At 54.0% G+C, this 16,997-nt stretch overlaps 2 protein-coding genes, 1 long non-coding RNA gene and 1 other non-coding gene across 7 annotated transcripts; 2 read left to right on the forward strand and 2 right to left on the reverse strand.

Annotated features, from left to right (window-relative positions):
* Window positions 1-988: 988 nt before the first annotated feature.
* PROCA1 (protein interacting with cyclin A1) lies at window positions 989-8,363 on the reverse strand. 4 transcript variants are annotated; one of them, XM_020884751.2, is made up of 5 exons: window positions 7,955-8,363; window positions 4,313-4,399; window positions 2,189-2,321; window positions 1,767-1,922; window positions 989-1,688 (listed from the first exon to the last, which is right to left on the reverse strand). In XM_020884751.2, exons 1-5 carry the CDS (start codon window positions 8,040-8,042, stop codon window positions 1,025-1,027), a joined length of 1,128 nt encoding a protein of 375 aa, XP_020740410.1. In that variant the 5' UTR covers window positions 8,043-8,363; the 3' UTR covers window positions 989-1,024. The 4 variants fall into 4 exon arrangements, with proteins under 4 accessions (XP_020740410.1, XP_020740411.1, XP_020740412.1 ...); XM_020884752.2 differs by lacking the exon at window positions 7,955-8,363 and adding an exon at window positions 7,281-7,514; XM_020884753.2 differs by lacking the exon at window positions 4,313-4,399.
* A 1,798-nt stretch (window positions 8,364-10,161) lies between these two features.
* On the reverse strand, window positions 10,162-14,349 carry RAB34 (RAB34, member RAS oncogene family). The gene is given in 12 exon segments (XM_020884755.2): window positions 10,162-10,576; window positions 10,658-10,765; window positions 10,891-10,981; window positions 11,067-11,148; window positions 11,330-11,381; window positions 11,509-11,573; window positions 11,700-11,801; window positions 11,889-11,954; window positions 13,001-13,092; window positions 13,311-13,389; window positions 14,190-14,259; window positions 14,262-14,349. Coding segments are annotated over 12 exon segments (948 nt in total). The 5' UTR covers window positions 14,335-14,349; the 3' UTR covers window positions 10,162-10,508.
* On the forward strand, window positions 13,990-16,663 carry LOC139039027 (uncharacterized). Its single transcript, XR_011492154.1, has 2 exons — window positions 13,990-16,005; window positions 16,573-16,663. It is a non-coding gene; the product is annotated as an uncharacterized lncRNA (long non-coding RNA).
* LOC139039275 (small nucleolar RNA SNORD42) lies at window positions 16,422-16,488 on the forward strand. Its single transcript, XR_011492596.1, has one exon. It is a non-coding gene; the product is annotated as a small nucleolar RNA SNORD42 (small nucleolar RNA).
* Window positions 16,664-16,997: the final 334 nt, after the last annotated feature.

The raw sequence follows: 16,997 nt of genomic DNA on the forward strand, positions 1-16,997 counted from the left end.
TTTCCCCACTTTTAGCTGACTGGGCCTTGGGATCTGACCTCTACATGAGTCGCCGCAGGACAGGCCCTACACTCACCCGGTCCCACCCACACAGCCCTGGCGAGGGTCCCTTCGTCTAGCCCACTGCCTCTTTAGTTCTGAATTGACCTTCCTGTGTTTCTTCACATTTTGTCTTACAGCCCTGGGAAAGCAAGGCTTTCCCCTCCCTTTTCTGTGACTGAGGCTCAGCAGAAAAGGCCACTGCTGCCCATACTTGGTGGACTTCCCACTTGACATCTTCATTCAAGATCCCTTTGGCTGCTTCTTGACAGGAGTTGGGAGGAGGGGCTTGCCTTCTGACAGGAATTCAGTTCCTTTCCCTTCAGCACAAAAGGTTTCTAGAAGAGGGACTTGCCTGATGCCTGCCAATGCAGGGGACACAGGTTTGATCCCTGGTCCAGGAAGATCCCACTGAGCCCATGCTCCACAACCAGAGAAGCCCGAGCACAGCACCAAAGAAAAAAATAAATATAAATCTTTTTTAAAGAAGGGGGGTTGGGGACAGTTTAGAAGGGCTGAGCCAGAGCAGGGCCAACCAGTTGGGAAGATCATGTTCCCTTCGATGCCACCAGCACCTTCCCAGGGCCACTTAAGAGTAGGGAAAGGCCAGGCACGGTGGCACAGAGTGGGTTAAAAGGTTCAATTTATTAGGGGTATCACTGCACACAGTACTGCCCATCACCAGGTGGATTTCACACAGACCTGTCTCCTGGTCGACAGGAAGTCACCCTCCCACTGAGTTGTGCCTGGACCTAGGATGTTACAGAGAAACAGAGTCTGCCCCTTCCCTGCCCACCCACCTACCTTCTCTGGACTTCTCTTGAAAGACGGACTGCCCTTCAGAAACCCCTGCAGCCCCTTAGCGCATTGGCTCCAGCCATGCCCAGAGCCCACCCCCTGCCCCCATAAGTAGCCAGGTTGGAGGAAGAGAGAAGCAGGGGGTCAGCTACAGGCTTGATCGCATTTATTCTTCACCCTGGTCGCCTCAACTGAGATTGGGGTTTGATGCTGGGGGAGATCTCCTCTTGTTGACCTTTTTGACTGGCGAGGTCTTCAAGCCGGGCTTCTTGACCTGGACCCCATTCTTCTCTCTCTTCCTGGGTGATGAAGACTCCACAATATCCTCGCTGGAGGGTTCCTCCCGCCCAGGGTCATTGTAACTGTCCTCACTCTCCAGATCTTGCCGGCTCTCTGGGCTGGACTCTGACATCCTGGCCAGCTCTCTTGGGCTTAACGATCGGCTTAAGTCCGGAGGTGATTCTGATTTAACTGGGCTTTTCTTCTTCGTCAGCTTGCCCTTCTTGACTTTTTTCTTCACCTTTGCCTTTTCCTTTTCGTCTATCTCCTCCTTGTCTTTCTCTTTTTTTTTCTTTATCTTCTTGATCACCCTGTTGCCCTGGGACTTCCCAGTGGGGCTTTCGGAACGCCAGATGGTGATGGGAGCTGCTGAGTCAGGGGCACCCGTGATCATGCTCATGCCTGTGTCGGTGGGGGTGGTGGTGGGCACCACCTGGGTCGGGATGGGAGGCTTGCTTTCCTCCTCTTCCTCCTCCTCCTCCTCTTCCTCTTGGTTTAAGTCATCTGTGCCACACTCATGGTGGATGGGATGGTGGATCACTGCCACAGAGACAGGCCTGTAGCTCTTGCACCTGCGAGGGAGGAGGGCAGGGAAAGATGACTGACAGGATGTGGGGGCCAGTGATCCCTTTCCACCTGCCGTAACTCACCAGCCATACCAGAACCGCTCCACACACTCTTCCTCTGGGATGAGGTCAAAGCATGGGGACTGGATGATGTCAAAACAGGTTGAGTCCACGTCTCGGGAGCAGGTTGGGCCCACATCTCCAGAGCTGCTATTCGTCTTCTCTGAGCAGTCCTTCAGCCTGCCACACAGGGGATTCAGCCCGGCTCCCATGCCTCCATGATTCCCCAGGGGCCCAGAGCGAGAAGCCTAAGGGACAGCGGGCTTCCACTCTGCTCAGCCCAGGCTGCCGGAAGACCGCCTCACGGCCCCTGGAGCAGAGCCAGGCTTACAAAGCTGGGGCCGGGAGGGCAGAGCTGACGCGGGGAGACAAAATGGACGTTTTAGACCTGGGTCTGCCCAGGAGTCTCTCCTGGGCTGTGGGTCTCCCAAGGAGGGGGGCCCTACCTCGAGTCACAGTCACAGTGGCTGAGAGAGTGCAGGTGCACGTCATGGTGGACATAGTCAGAGGAGAAGGGGTGGACAATGTGCCCGGCACACTTGTGTTTCCAGCAGCACCTGTCAGCGTTCTTGAATTCACCTGAGGGGGTTAAGAGCCTGGGTCACACGGTGGCCACGGCAGCACACCTGGATCTCCTGTCTCACAGCTCAATCTAAATTGATCTAAAATGATTCAGCTCAACCTGAATCATCAGGTTCACCCGCTGCCACCACCCTCCCTCCCCCACAGTTGTGTTGTTCTGTTTGGGGCCTCACTGTGCAGCTTGTGGGATCTTAGTTCCCCCGACAAGGGATTGAACCGAGGGCTCCAGCATTGAAAGCGCTGAGTCCTAACCCTACTGGACTGCCAGGGACATCCACCCACATGCACACACAGCTTTCTTTACTGCTTGGTAGTAGTAACTCAGCCCAACAGTACCTAGGTCTCAGCCTCTCCTCTCCCCAGCCCATTGCATGTGAGTCTGCCTGCCCCTCGCAGACTTCCAGGACAGTGTCTCACCAAGGTCCCCACCAGCCCCATGCTGTCTGGTAACACCTGCCTCTTCCCCTCCCCTGCCTTCTATGGGAGCCCCACCTTCCCAGGGCCCTCCACTGACTCCCACCTGCCCCTCACCCAGTGCTCTGAGTTGTCAGCTGACCCAATGTGCAGAGAGCTGAGGGGAGCCAGCGGAGACCGGTGTCCCACCCCTCCCAGCCTTTGAAGCGGCTCCAGCCCCAGGACCCACTATAGCAGGATGCTGGAGCCAGGGAGGAGCCTGCCTGAGTGCCACCCCTGGGCGCGTCATGTCCCTGGGCTTCTGTCTCTTCTCTCTTCTCTAAGCCTCTTCTCCCTCTCCCTGTCTCACCGTCACTTGTCTCCCCTTTCCCAAACTTAATCTTGACTCTCCCTGCTCCCTCTTTATCAAGTTCCCATTCCCCATCCATTCTCTCCCCAGTCCTTAAACCACAAACTTGAACAACCCACCCTTGTAGGTAGCACAGGGGAGAAGCTGCCAAGAGATGACTGGAATTAGGGGAGGCCCCCGAGGAAAGATACCTACCTCTTTTGCTAGGATGCATCAAGCCTGTACGCAGACTGGTCTCGCCCAGCCTCCACTCCCACCACCTCACCTCTGACCCTGCCTAAGGCCCAGTGGCGTTTCCATTGGGCCACCATCTACAACATAAGCCCATGAAACAACTCCCTGTGCTGAGAGGACAGGGCACCTTCCTGCCAGGTTCCCCCTGAACCCCAGTTCCGGGTACTCGTAAGTTCCAGGGCTGCCTGGCTTCGGGTGCTGTGGCTGGCTGACTCTCTCAGAACAGGCCAGGAGGACTGTGCCTTTATCCAGCCCCTACAAGGGGTGGAACTGGGACAAGACTTCATACTGGCCTCCAGCCAGCAGTTAACTCAGGCTGGCCTTAAAGTTACTCCAGGTGACCTTAAAGGACTTGAGAGGTGAGACAGAAGCTTGGTCTGAGCCTTCCCCACCTTCCTTGTCCCTTCCCTTCCCCCCACCAAGCTGTGGGGGGCCTGGGTCCCCCATACACCCCGATCCACTTAGTGGCCTCCCTTTGTGCTTCCTTTCCTCCCCCGTCCCTTCTCCAACGGCAGGGGAATGAGTCCTGCACGGGAGGCAGGACCTTGGAACACCATCACCGCTGCCTCAGGTTTTCTCCAGCACTGCTCAACTGCAGCAAAGGGCAGCAGAGTGGCAACTGCCCCGAACTTGTAGTCAGGCCTGAGTCCAAGTTGAGCTGGGTGACCTAGGGGCAAGTTACTTTACTTCTCTGAGCCTTCATTTCCTTACTCACAAAGTGGGAATGATGGTAATACCTCTTTTGCAGGGTTGTTGAGAGGACTCAGTTCACGTATGTCAAAGATATTTGTGCACCATAAAGGGCTGTACAAAGGAAAAGGGTGACTGCGGCCTCCAGGAAGGGGTGGCCCTCTCTGCGGGGCACGAGAAGGGGGTGGGGTAGGGCAGCTGGGTGACCCTTTCAGAACCAAACACCTCCCTCCCTCCAGCCTACCACCAAGTGAGGGCCAGAGATTTCCACACACCCTGCCCCCCTTAAAGGAGGACCCACCTTCAGAGGATAAAGTAGAAGCATCTGTGCTGGATGCCACACTAGCCAGCAGATGTCCTCTCCCCCAGCTGGGCAACCTGTTTATATCTGAGAGAGTACACAGAGGTAGCAGCAGCCCCTCCCCACTCCATTCACTCAGAAAACAGCTCCGGAGAAGCTCCAGGGACAGCCCCAGGAGATGCAGAGATTAAAAGACAATAGTCCCTGCTCTCATCAGGGGCTGGGGGACAACTGGGGCTGGGGGAGGGGATGAGGGGAGGAGACACAGTCTGTGCAACAGTACAGGACAGTGGTGTGAGGCAGACCCTGATAGGGAGAGACAGGGTGGGGAGGCAGGCCCATGGGAGCAAGGACACCCACTGAAATGGGGGCACGGGGCTTCTTGGAAGAAGCATAACAGGAGTAGAATCTGGAGGGAAGAATAGGCGTGAGCCAGAGTCTAGATAAGAAAGGACGGTTTCAGGGAAGGGATTGTCACAAACTCCAACATGACAGCAGCTCCATCAGCAACCGCAGAGTAGAGTTTGCACTTCCTTTTCCTTCCTACAATTAGCTTTGTCCTATGAGGGCACCGGACTGAGTCCTGCTTAAAGAAAGGAGATGATTGCTTTGGGGCTTCAGCGGGGCCTTCAGTGATATTGGTCATCCTTCTATAGGTCTCTGGTAAGTTCCATCTGTTTTCCACGGCACAGGAAGTACTCAAATGAATGAAACTCTGAACACTTCCCTTGGAAATTTGCACCCTGCAACTGTTCCTCTCAATGCGTCATTTCATGGGCTTCATCTGTGGCTGCTCCCACCCCTATCAACTTCTAGCCTGGGGAAGTGTCCCTCCCTCCTTGCCCAAGCACCTAAAATCCAGGTCCCAGACAGAATTCTCACCTGCCTCTTTCATGTTTGTTTTTCTTCTTACAGGCTATGAACATCTTTAAACAAAACCTTCTGTGAACCCTATTTCTCCTTATGTCACTGCATAGCCACCCTTCCTTTTCAATTCAAGTTTATTCACTCCGTTATTTAACAGACATATTGGACAGCTTCACTAGGCACCAGCAAAGGAGGCCCAGTCCCTACCTTCAGTGAGCTAAGTCTTGACCTTTGTCTTCTCCAGCCACCTACAGGTGGCAGCCATCTCTGCCCTCTATCAGAATAGCCCAGGCAAAGGCCACCAATGATCTAATAGCCAAACCCAGTGACCTTCTTTTTGTCTCATCTCGCTGATCCTGTTGATCAATCAACCTCTTTCTTCTCTTCCTTTGACTCTCGTGACACACCTCTCTCATCTCTTTCTTCTTTCCTAGCTTTTAATTCTTTCCTAACTTCTTTGCTGGCCTGTACTCCTTAAATTGGTGATGACCAGGGTTCTTTTGCTGGCCTCCTTCTCAAAAGACTCTACAGGCTTGTCTTGGATAATGATATCCATTTTCATGGTTTCAACATCCACTAATAAAATGACATAAATCTCAATCTCCAATGCAGACTGGTTTCCTGAGCACATAGCCTATGTCCTCTCGGACATTCTCAAAACATCAGACCAGCACATGTCATATGAACCCACCATCTTCTCCCTACCCTTCATGAAACACTGTCTCTTGTAACTGCCATTTCAGAAAGCAACAGACACCTCAGCTAGAAATCTAGGGATCATCCTTTGCCTCACTTCTCACCAACTCAATGACCAAGTCTTGCCATGCCTACTTGCCCCCACATCTGACTCTGTTTCAGACCTATCAATTACCTCTGACACAGACAGCTGGAGTAGCCTCCCACCTGGCCTAATTTCTGTCTCACTCCCTACATCCACTCCTCACAATGCAGCCAAACTGGTTCACCACATTCCTCCTCTTTAATAGCATTCCACTACCTTCAGGATGAGCTGCAAACTCTTCATCATGATATAACTGGTCCCCCAGTTGGTTGATTGAATGAACACATGACTAGAAGAGAATAAAGCCCTGTTGGTGCCACAAAGAAGCTGTGGCACTGGGGATTCTCTCCAGGGTTCAAATCTGGGGACTTCTCTGGGGAAAGAAAATTGACCTTGGTGGAGAAGGAAATGGCAACCCACTCCAGTATTCTTGCCTGGAAAAGTCCATGGACAGAGGAGTCTGGCGGGCTGAAGTCCATGGGATTACATGACAGCATGTGTGCACGAGGGTGGAGGGAGATGGGTTGGTAGCAATAAACTGGTAGAACTAAAAAAAAAAAAAAAATTGACCTTGGATGAGCATTTTCCCAGGGTCAGGCACTGCGCTGGGCCTTTAAAATATGCCATTGATTCTAAATCCTCACCAAAGCACATTTTATGGATGGGGACACAGACTTACAATAAGTAACTTGTCCAAAGAAACAAGTTAATAGATGACAGAAGTAGGATTCAAATCCAATTTTCTTGGCTCCATAGTCTATCCTCTTTCAGCCTGTCTACTTGTGGTTCCTATCCAAAACCTGTCCTGCCAGCTATCACTTCCCACTACAACTGCTTTTCACCTCTAACACAGCCAATTCCTCACCCTCTGGTTTTACTCAATCCTGACTCCACAGCCTCCTTTATCCAGCCTGGAACCTAAAGGTCAGGCCAGAGTGACCTGAGCCACGGTCAGGATTCAAACTCTGCTTGCTCTCTCCAGAGTCACCATGGAAGAGGCTCATATGCAGTGTCCACGAACTAACCACCCCTCCCCCCATATCCCCAAGAAGCCTTGACTTAACTCTATGCCATAACTCTAATGCCAAGGGGAGGGATTTAATAACTCTTCTCAGCTCTGAGGAAAACAATCTGCTCTAGTTTCCAGCTGAAGCAGCAATCTGGAGCTCCTGCAGCAGAAGTGATTGAAGATGGTCCTAGGGGAGACCCCATAATGAATGAGTGACATTGAATGAGAGAGAGCTTAAAAGGCAGAGGGAAGCTTGAGGTCTCTTTCTTAGTAGGACTTTAATCGAGGTAGAGACCTAACTCAAAACTCACAGGTGATGCTCATTTGTACAGTCCTCCCAATCTAGCGAGCTGAGGAACTTCCCCTGCCCTTGGCGACACAGGGGTTAGGGTTCCAGGTCGGGCGCCCGAGCAGCTGAACGGGGGAAGGAGGTAGGGAGGGGGGGAAGGAGGAAGGAAGGGAGGGAAAAACCAAGGAAGGGAAGGAGGGAAGAGGAGGGAGCTAGGCAGGGCAGCTCCGATCTCCTAGGAAATGCCGCCCTGGCCCCGCCCACCTCTGGAGGAGATTGTGATGTCACGAGTGGAACTTCCAGACTTCTTCCTGCCCTAAAGTCAAAGGAACCGCCGGCCCCAACCCCAGCGACTGGACCATGAGCTCCAGCCAAACCCCTCACTTCCTGCTTAGCGGCTGAGGCACAGCAATGCCTTCCACCCCTACAACCAGAGGTCGTAGCTCTGGCTCCAACCGACCACCCCGGTCCAACCTGCAAGCGGTTCTCCAGCCCTCCTGTCCCTATTGCTCAATCATTGGTCCAAGGCTCGAGTGAGCCCGCCCCCAGGTCCTAACTCCGCCCCAGTCAGCCTTTGGCCCCGCCTCTTTCGTCGGGCTCTCAGGTTCCACCCCCTCCTTGGGTTCTCAGGCCAGTCCCCCGTGCCACGCCCCCCAGCGGGAAGCCCTCCCCTAATCTGCCACGCCCCCTCCTTACCAGTGCTGCTCTCGTCCCACGAGCTGGTATCGTCCTCAGTTTTTTCCTTAGTCCACCTTTCAATCCTCAGTGTCGTCCTGACCCACATATCTCTCAGTCTAGTTCTTCGTCTCTACAAGACTCTTCCACGCAGAAGTCCAACCCTGAACCTCAGCTTGGCCGAGCCCACTGTAAACCCCAGTCTCAGCTTCGCCCCAGTCTAGCCCTTAACTCCGCCTCATGCTTGCCCAGTCTCCCCTCTCCCTCTGCTCTAGGCTGCGTTGTCTTAGCCCGAGTATTCGCTTCAGCGGCGCTCTTCATCCGGGACCTCCTAGCTCCTTCCGGGCCCCTCCCTCAGCACCTCCCCCGAATCTATCTCCCCGGGCCTAAACTTTAGCTCGGCTGCTCAGGCCCAGCCCTCAGTCCCATCCCTAGGTCCTCTCCAGATCTGCTCCCGGCTTAGTCCTACCCCCAGAACCTAGCCCCGCCCCAACCCCGTTCTTAGCCCCGCCCCAGTCATTCTCTCAACCTCCCGGCCCCTCCCAATCCTTCCGAACCCAGCCGCAGCCCTTATAGCCCCGCCCCCAATCTACACTCGGGTCCGTGCGCGTCCGCCTAGGGAGCTACTCCCACCAATCTCCAGCCCTCCATCCAGGATTTCAGGGTCTCTCCTTCCCTGGCGGGAGGCCGGGCTCGCTCTTTCTCTCCCCCAGCAGGCCCCTCCACGGGAGCCCAGCGAAAGAAGACGTGATACCGGCTCTCAGCCCCGCGACGGCCCCCACCCCAAGCGCCCCGTCCTATTTCTATGGGGCTCCCTGTCCCGGTGACAATACTGCCCAATATAGATGTCAGCATGGAGTCAGTGGAGTGGGGAAGGGCGAGTGTGCAGAAAAATCAACTCTTCAAGACGGGCCTAGCAGGTAAGAATGGTAACAAAGGACAGAGCGGTTGCTTACTGGGAACTGGGATTGATGTTCCTGTCTTGGCCTCTTAGGATGACACCAGGCCACAGGTGTCCCTCCTTTTGTGGCCCGAATATCTGAGACACGTCCAGCCAATCTCTGGCTCTGGGTCAGATGTCAATGGGGAGCCAGGTTCTTGGTCACTCTTCACCCAAACTGTTATTATAATAGTTAAGGTTTGTAAGCTCTTTCTGTGTATGTATTGGGGTATCCCAGGTGGCGCAAGTGGTAAAGAACCCGGCCCTGGGTTGGGAAGATGCCCTGGAGGACAGCATGGCAATCCACTCCAGTCTTCTTGCTTGGAGAATCTTATGGACAGAGGAAGCTGGCAGGCTATAGTCCATGGGGTCGCTAAGCGTCAGACATGACTGAAGCAACTTAGCATGCACACATGCATGTATGTATTAGTGCTTTATCATATTTCATCCATGAAATGAATGATGAATGTGCTCCTCCTTTACAGAGGAGACAACTGGGAGTTCCTGGATTGCCTAGTTAGGATTCCAGTCTTTCATTGCCGTGGCCTGGGTTCAATCTCTGGTCAGGGCACTGAGATCCCATAAACTGCTCAGCACACATTCCCCCCAAAAGAAAATAATAACAATAGAGATGAAGAAACTAAGGCACAGAGGAGAAGTGACTTGTCTGAGTGTCCCAAGATGTACAGCAAGAATTCAAATGCAGAATCCTCCCATCCTCCTGCTTAGAGCACATCTTTTTTTTTTTTTTTTTTTGAAGTGGGAAAAATGTCTCATTTTTAATTCAATTTAGTTTTTAACAGTTTTAAAATATTAAAATGTGCTACTCATAATTTTATGTTTATATCACTAATATAATTAGATGTTATCAGCACATCTTCTAAGAGTCCTGCCTCTACCTTCCTGGGCCTTCTGGTCAACCCAACAAGCACCCAAAACTCACTTCTCACTGTGTTCCATACTCTAAAAAATACTTCTTAGAGAAGTATTTTTAAAAGGCAGGAAGAAGGTGAAAAAAATATTATCTAATGGTGGACTTATGTATTAAGTACCAAGTAGCAGGAGACATTTGGGGGAAGAGACCAAAGGAAAAGGGCTCTTAAAGATCTCGAAGGTCACTCAGATGTCATCCAGTGAAAGCCACGTGCATCCCTCTACATGTGGTCCGAGTTCCCAGCCTGCCTGAGCCCTGCCCAGAGGCCAAGAATGGCCAGAATCGCAGCAGAAGGCTCCAGTCCTAAGATCACCCATTCTACATCCCTGATCCCCCACAAAGGACTCCAGACCCTAACCTGCTAATGACAGAAATTTTAATGCATAAGGCATAGTGTGAGACTAGGACCATTAAGCATCCTGAAACCTAGAGGGCCCAGCGGCTGAGTAAGAGCAGCAGGGCCCTCTTATCTCCCCACACTGGGCACCTTGGAGAGAGAGGGGCATCCAGGTTTTGACACAGTGCCTGGGGGCAGGAAGTGACTAGCATGGTCCCAAGTATCCCTCCAGGAATACTGCCACCAAGAGGCAGCTCTTTGGTCTGGAAAAACAGTCAGTGCAAATGTCCTGGAGTTGAATTCTGGGGGAGTCAAGGTGGCACAGTGCCCCGGGGCGGGCAGTCTCTGGACAGTCCCTTACCCATCATGGGCAACACGTGGGCTTTTTCTTGCTGGCAGTTAGGTAGAGGTTGCTGTCATCACTGTTGATGCCTGAAGAAGGGTGAGAAATAAGTGAGGCAAGGATGGAGGGTCCCTGTGCTCTCTGCCACCCTCGTCCAGGCGGGCACTCACGAACAACATCCCCTATGCGCCGGGATCCCGATTTCTCCAGCTCAGCCAGCACGTTGACCTCAAAGGTCAGCGCCGCCACACGAAAGAAGAACTCTCGGACATTTTCACCTGACACAGGGAGCAGACAGGAGCTCAGGGGTGGTTCCAGGCCAACGGGCACAGCTGGAGGTGCAGGAGTGAGAGGCAAGGCAGGCAGGAAGGCCAGAGCAGAAGGCCAGGTGCCTCTGACTCACCAGTGAGGGATGAGACTGCCCAATACTCAGCCTTCATCTCTTGGGCCACCTTGAGTGCGTCTTTCTCCATCAGTATATACTGAGCGGGAGTCTGAGGGAAAGTCAGAGTCAGACACTAGGTGTAGGGTTTCCCTCGACAAGATGGGAAGTCCTCCCCCCGACACTGGCACACTCACACTCAGGTCCTTCTTGGAACCCACAAGGAAGAGAAGCACGCTGGAAGGGTCGTTCTCCTTGAGTGCATCAGCCAGCCACTGCCTGCCATAGACAGTGGACAGCAAGGGATGAGGGAGCCAGACAGGTTGCCCCACTTCTATGCCCCATGACCCTTCCTCTGGTCCTGGATGCACTCATCTCCTTCTCTTCCATACTCCTGACCCACCTCTTTTTGAACCTTCTCTTCTCAGAGCCCCCATTATAGTTCGGCATGCTCACTCACTTGGTATGCTCCAAGGAGGCCACATCATTCAGGTTGAAGACAATGATGATGGCTGGAAGAGTGGCAGAAAACGGCTGCAGATTGTTGGGGAAGATGCTACTGGCTCATTTCCACAATCCCTCCAGCCCTAGGCTAGAGGCCGGGTGTACCCACCTACCCCACTTCACCCTGGTGCTTACCTTGAGCTCCTCGGTAGTAGGTTGATGCGATGCACTTGAACCTCTCCTGTCCAGCAGTGTCCCAGCTGGGGAGGAAGGTCGTGGGAACACAGGTATGTGTGGGGCAGGGTGGTGCTGGGTGGTGCTGGGGTTGAGATGGGGAATAGGTGCTGGGAGAAGCAAGGGCGGGAGGGAGTGGGGAAAGAACTCACAGCTGCAGACTGAACGGCACGCCCAGCACCTCAAATCGTTCCATCTCAAAGTCCACTCCAATGGTGGCCTTGTAGTTCTTATCAAAGGTGTCTTTGCAGAACCTGAGGGGGCACCAGATGCTCTGGTCCTGAGCCCAGTCCACCTGGCTAGGCTTGAGCCCACCCCCCTCAGCTCCAGCACCCTCTTACCTATTAATGAGACAAGTCTTCCCCACTGACAGGTCGCCCACCACAATGACCTTGGAGATCTTAAATCTGCTGGACACAAGAGTAGGTGGGAAGAGTGAGCTCTAGCTCCTTCACTCAGAGGAGTCCCACTGCTCCCGGGCAGGTCCACAAAGGGAGCTGCACCTGGGCTGAGGTTACCATAGACACCAGGCCTGGACAGATGTGCTAGGGAGGAGTGTTTCTGCTTCAGTGTCAGAGAGACTGATTTTTCATCCCAGCTCTCACTAGCTGTGTGACTCAGGACAAGTTTCTTAGCTTCTCTGAGCCTCAATTTCAACATCTGTTAAGTTGGGATTTAACACACATTTTATTGGGTTGTTGTGAATGTTAAAATGAAATATATGTCCTACATTCTGGACTGGTCAAGTGGCTTAGTGGCAAAGAATCTGCCTGCCAAGCAAGAGACCCAGGTTCAATCCCTGGGTCAAGAAGATCCTCTAGAGAAGGATATGGCAACCCACTCCAGTATTCTTGCCTGGGAAATCCCAGGGACAGAGAAACCATAGGGTCACAAAGAGTTGGACACCACCGAGCGACTAAACAACCACCCAACAACCCCTCCCCCTCAACACACACACACATACATTCTAACATCTCTCCCTCCTCCCCCAGGATACAACTTAAAAGTGGTATTTTCCATTTACTAAAAGACAGTAATTATATCCAACACACTGCCTGGCACACAGTACATGCTCAATTAATGGTGACAACTATTAATAGTATTATCTTTCTTTTTTTTTTTTAACCCACAATGGGACTTACCCCTCTAGAACAGCTCACTGTCCTAGAGGTCAAATAGATGGAGTGTGGGAAGCTAAGCTGGTGACCACAGCCTTAAGTTGGACCCCTTCCCTGTGTCAGGAATTAAACTGCCACCTTCCTACTCCACCCCGTCTCTTAGGACTTCCCACAACTCAGCTGGAAGGAAGGGGACCACAGGGGCACGCTAAGGGGGAACAACAGTGTGGCTGGTAGGGACAGAAATGGAGCCTGCAGCTCTTGGCTCTGCACACTTGCTTTGACTGCAGGTTTCCTGGGACTCCGTTTCTTCCTTCCGGGTGTCTCTAACTCACCCCACGGTGCCTGTCCTGTGCTGCTGGCAGGCGCAGGTGACGCGGGGCTGGAAGTCTTTGTGCACGTGCAAAGCGGCCTCCTTCCTCAGGCACTGGGTGGGGTGGAAGAGAATGGGACTCACCCATTCCTGGCCCTCAGCCCGCCACCGAGCAGCCCCGGGCGGGGCGGGAGGGTGGGGGTGGGGAGCGGACCACCCAGAAGCAGCTGGCCTGGCTGGGCGGCAGGGTTGGGCCCAAGCCCGGTCCGGTGCCGCCTCCTCCCGGCCCACACCCACCGCCGCCCGAAGCCCGACGTGGCCCTGGCGCCTACCTGGGGCAGCTCCGTCAGGACGCGGTCCCTCCGCACCGGCGCCAGAATGTTCATCTTGCCTGCGTCCTTGCGGGGCGCCCTGAGAAGGCGCGGAGGCCTGATGCGCCCCGGCGACCCGGGCCCGTGGAGACCCGACAATCACCCGCGACCGAGGGGTCCCGACTATAACTCGGGGCCACGGGGAGCCTACGGGAGCCCGTGGCCTCCGGGACGCTACGACCACCGCGGGCCACGGGGATGAAACAATCACCGGGGGCCGGGGCGAACCCACAATCACCCGGGCCCGGGGCGTCCCTAGGACGACTCGGGGCCTGGGAGACCCCTCGGCCTCCAAGTGAGGGCGAGGAGTCCCGTCTGGGGGGACCCGAGTCCGCGCAGACCCTACGATAACTCGGGGTCGGATAGTTCCTACGATAACTCGAGGCCGTGGAGACCCGACGACAACTCGGGGTTGAGGCGGCCCTACCATAACAGAGCAGCCGGGGGGCGCAGAGCGGCCCCGCCACACGGGGTCAGTGTGTGCAGGGACCCCACCGTGCGGCCGGGGGACTGCTGCAGGAGGGGGCGAGGGGCCCAGTCCGCCGCAGGGCCTCGCGTCCCACTCGGCTCTCCCTCCGCCAGCGCTGTAACTTGATCCCCGGAAATTCCTGGAAAAGGGCCGCCCCCCGCCCCTCTCCCGGCAACTCCCGGCCTTGCTGCCCGCCCCGGCCTCCCCCTCTTCTCTTCCCCGAGTGCTGCCCCAGGTCAGCCTCCCCTGCCAGACTGACTCGCCAGGGCTCCGGGCCCGCCCTCACCCAGGTTGCAACCTGCCGAGAGCTCCCCCAAGTCTCTCTCCCCAGCATCTCCTGTGCGGGGAGGAGCCTCCAAGGGGACCCTTACCCCGCCGAACTGGTGAAGGGGAACCGGCGATCGCTGCGCAGCATCTGGCTGCGCCAGGAACCAGCGGGAGGGGAAAGGGGGAGAGAAGGGGCCCTAGGAGAGGCGGCGCTTCCCTCATCAACTGCAGGCCCAGGACATGACTCATAGGGTCTGCTCCCGCTCGCCCTTCTGCCCTGGGAGGTGGCGATGCCAGGGTAGGAACGAGGTACCCACCGAAGAGAGAGGTGTCCGAATCTGGTGCCTATTCCTCCAAGGTTGCCGTGTAGATTGGAGGCCTGGGGGGCCGAAGATCAAGCTGCCTTCCTTGATGGAGGATAAAGGAGGGCTAGGGGACCGAGAATTTCCTCCTTTGAGGGGGTCACCGTTCTGGGACATGGGGACTCTCCTTTGGCACGGGCCTTCTTTGCTCCGAAGCCAATGGAATCTACCCCCACTCCCCCAGGGCTTTTCCTTTTTGTAGTCTGCAGGCTAGAAGAGGGGGTGAAGTCGCTCAGTCGTGTCCGACTCTTCGCCACCCCACGGACTGACTATAGCTTAGCAGGCTCCTCCCCGTCCATGGGATTTTCCAGGCAGGAATACTGGAGTGGGTTGCCATTTCCTTCTCCTGGGAATCTTCCCGACCCAGGAATCGAACCCAGGTCTCCCGCATTGCGGGCCACCAGGGAAGCCCAGAAGAAAAAGTAGCACACGGTAAATCTCACCTTCAAAGGGATCCAAAGGGAATCTCTTGATTCCGAGAGAGGAGGGGGAGGGCATAAAGGCGATGTGATGGGGCGGGTAAGCAGTCCCTCAAAGAAGCTAAAACCTGAGCGTTTACTAAACCTTGCAAAGTGTCAGGAACTGAATTTGGGGATGTAAAGATAAGTAAAGAAAGGAAAACTATTTAAGGGGAGGGGACTGTGAATGAAATCATTCCCAAGAAGAACGAGCGTATCCTGGAGAAATCTGAGCGCTGAGTGTTTGGAATATTGGAAGAGTATCTTCAAAAAGATTCCCAGGAAGACGCATGAAGGCTGTCACAGGTAAAGAGGGGAAAAGTGACCACCTCCTCTGACACTTAGCTCCTCCCTTCTGCCTGACTCGACCAACTAATCACCCTGTTATAAATAAGTCCTCTCCCATCTCTCGACCTCAATTTCCACAGATGTTGTCTGACGGAGTTGGACTGGACAAATCCTGCTCTAACATTCTAGAATTTTGCTTCACTCTACTGAGTCAATCTAACTACAGTATTAATTTCAGTTTGCAGTGGACCTGCAATCCTTCATCCTCGGTGGCGCTCGTGGTAAAGAGCCCGCCTGCCAATGAAGGCAAACGTAAGGGACTCGGGTTCGATCCCTGGGTCGGGAAGATCTGGAGGAGAGCATGGCAACCCACTCCAGTATTTTTGCCTGGGGAATCCTGTGAACAGAGGAGCCTGACGGGCTACAGTCCATGGGGTCGCCAAGAGTCGGGCACGACTGAAACGACCACAAGCACACAATCCTCCTTCCTAAAGTTACTCAAGATGCGAAGCGCTCAGATCCGCGCAGCCGCAGGTTACGCCACTGAAAATAAACGCGTGTCTCCAAAAAACTACAACCCCCATGAAGCTTTAGGGTCTGACAAGCGGAGGGGTGGCGCTAGCTTAGTCTCTCTCGCGAGGAAATAAAAAAAATCTAACTACCATTCCCGACGGGCGCAGCGCTGCAGATTGTCCAATCAGCGTTAAGTATAAAGTATCGCGAGTCTTCGGTGAGAGTTGGCACTATAAGCCCGTGGTAAGAAGTCTCAGAAACCCTTTTCATGAAGATGGCGCCGAAGGCGAAGAAGGAAGGTGTGTGCTGGGGCTGGGGATCAACAGCTGACTGGCCGAGGTTCCCCTCAGAGTGAATGAACTGGGAGGACGATGGCTGGGCTAACCCTTGCGGTGTCTGCTCCTTAGCAGCTTCTTGCGTTTCGGCAACGCTAAGGAGCGCGTACGCCCAGCTGCATGGTTGGGGCTCTAGTGAAGGGGGTTGGGGAGGCAAGCCTGGTCTATACCGCCTACCAGGGACAGCCGGGTCGTCAGCTCTGGGAAGCTCCATGTTTCCCAGACCTGTAAGGAATCAGTACTCTCAACTGTTTGACCCCACGTTAAATGGGTAGCTGTGCGATGGTATATATAAAACTACTAGTTCACATTCTAGCAAGTGCCAAGAGTTCGTCATTGCTAGTTTATTCCTCATTTTATCCTAAGTTCGTCCTAGAATCGTGCATATGATGGAAAAATTTTAATCTCCTGAAACTTGTGATGTCTTCAAAGGAACCACTGATGCACGTGTGGCCAGGGACGGCCACTACCGGTCTTGAGGCCGGAAGTGATTTCTAAATTCCTCACCCTCGTTTTCTTTCCTTTTCTCAGCCCCTGCCCCTCCTAAAGCTGAAGCCAAAGCAAAGGCTTTGAAGGCCAAGAAAGCAGTGTTGAAAGGTGTCCACAGCCACAAGAAAAAGAAGATCCGGACGTCACCCACCTTCCGGCGGCCCAAAACACTGCGGCTCAGGAGGCAGCCCAAATATCCTCGGAAGAGCGCCCCTAGGAGAAACAAGTCAGTACTGCCCCTTGTTCATGAAAAGATGTTTGGGTATCCTCCATTGGTAATTGGGAAATGTACCAAACCTAGAGTACGGCTCTTCAAAGTCACGTTGGTACCTAGTGTGCTTGTCTGACGGGAGTATGAGGTTAATGCCACATTGAAACAACTCAGGAAAAAAAAAAAAAAAAAACTCAGAGTCATTGTCAAGGTTAGTCGATTGTTGGATTGTTTCGCATATGGTTTACATTCTGGT

The sequence above is a fragment of the Odocoileus virginianus genome, chromosome 17 (genome assembly GCF_023699985.2).
Source record: "Odocoileus virginianus isolate 20LAN1187 ecotype Illinois chromosome 17, Ovbor_1.2, whole genome shotgun sequence".
Lineage (NCBI taxonomy): Eukaryota > Metazoa > Chordata > Mammalia > Artiodactyla > Cervidae > Odocoileus > Odocoileus virginianus.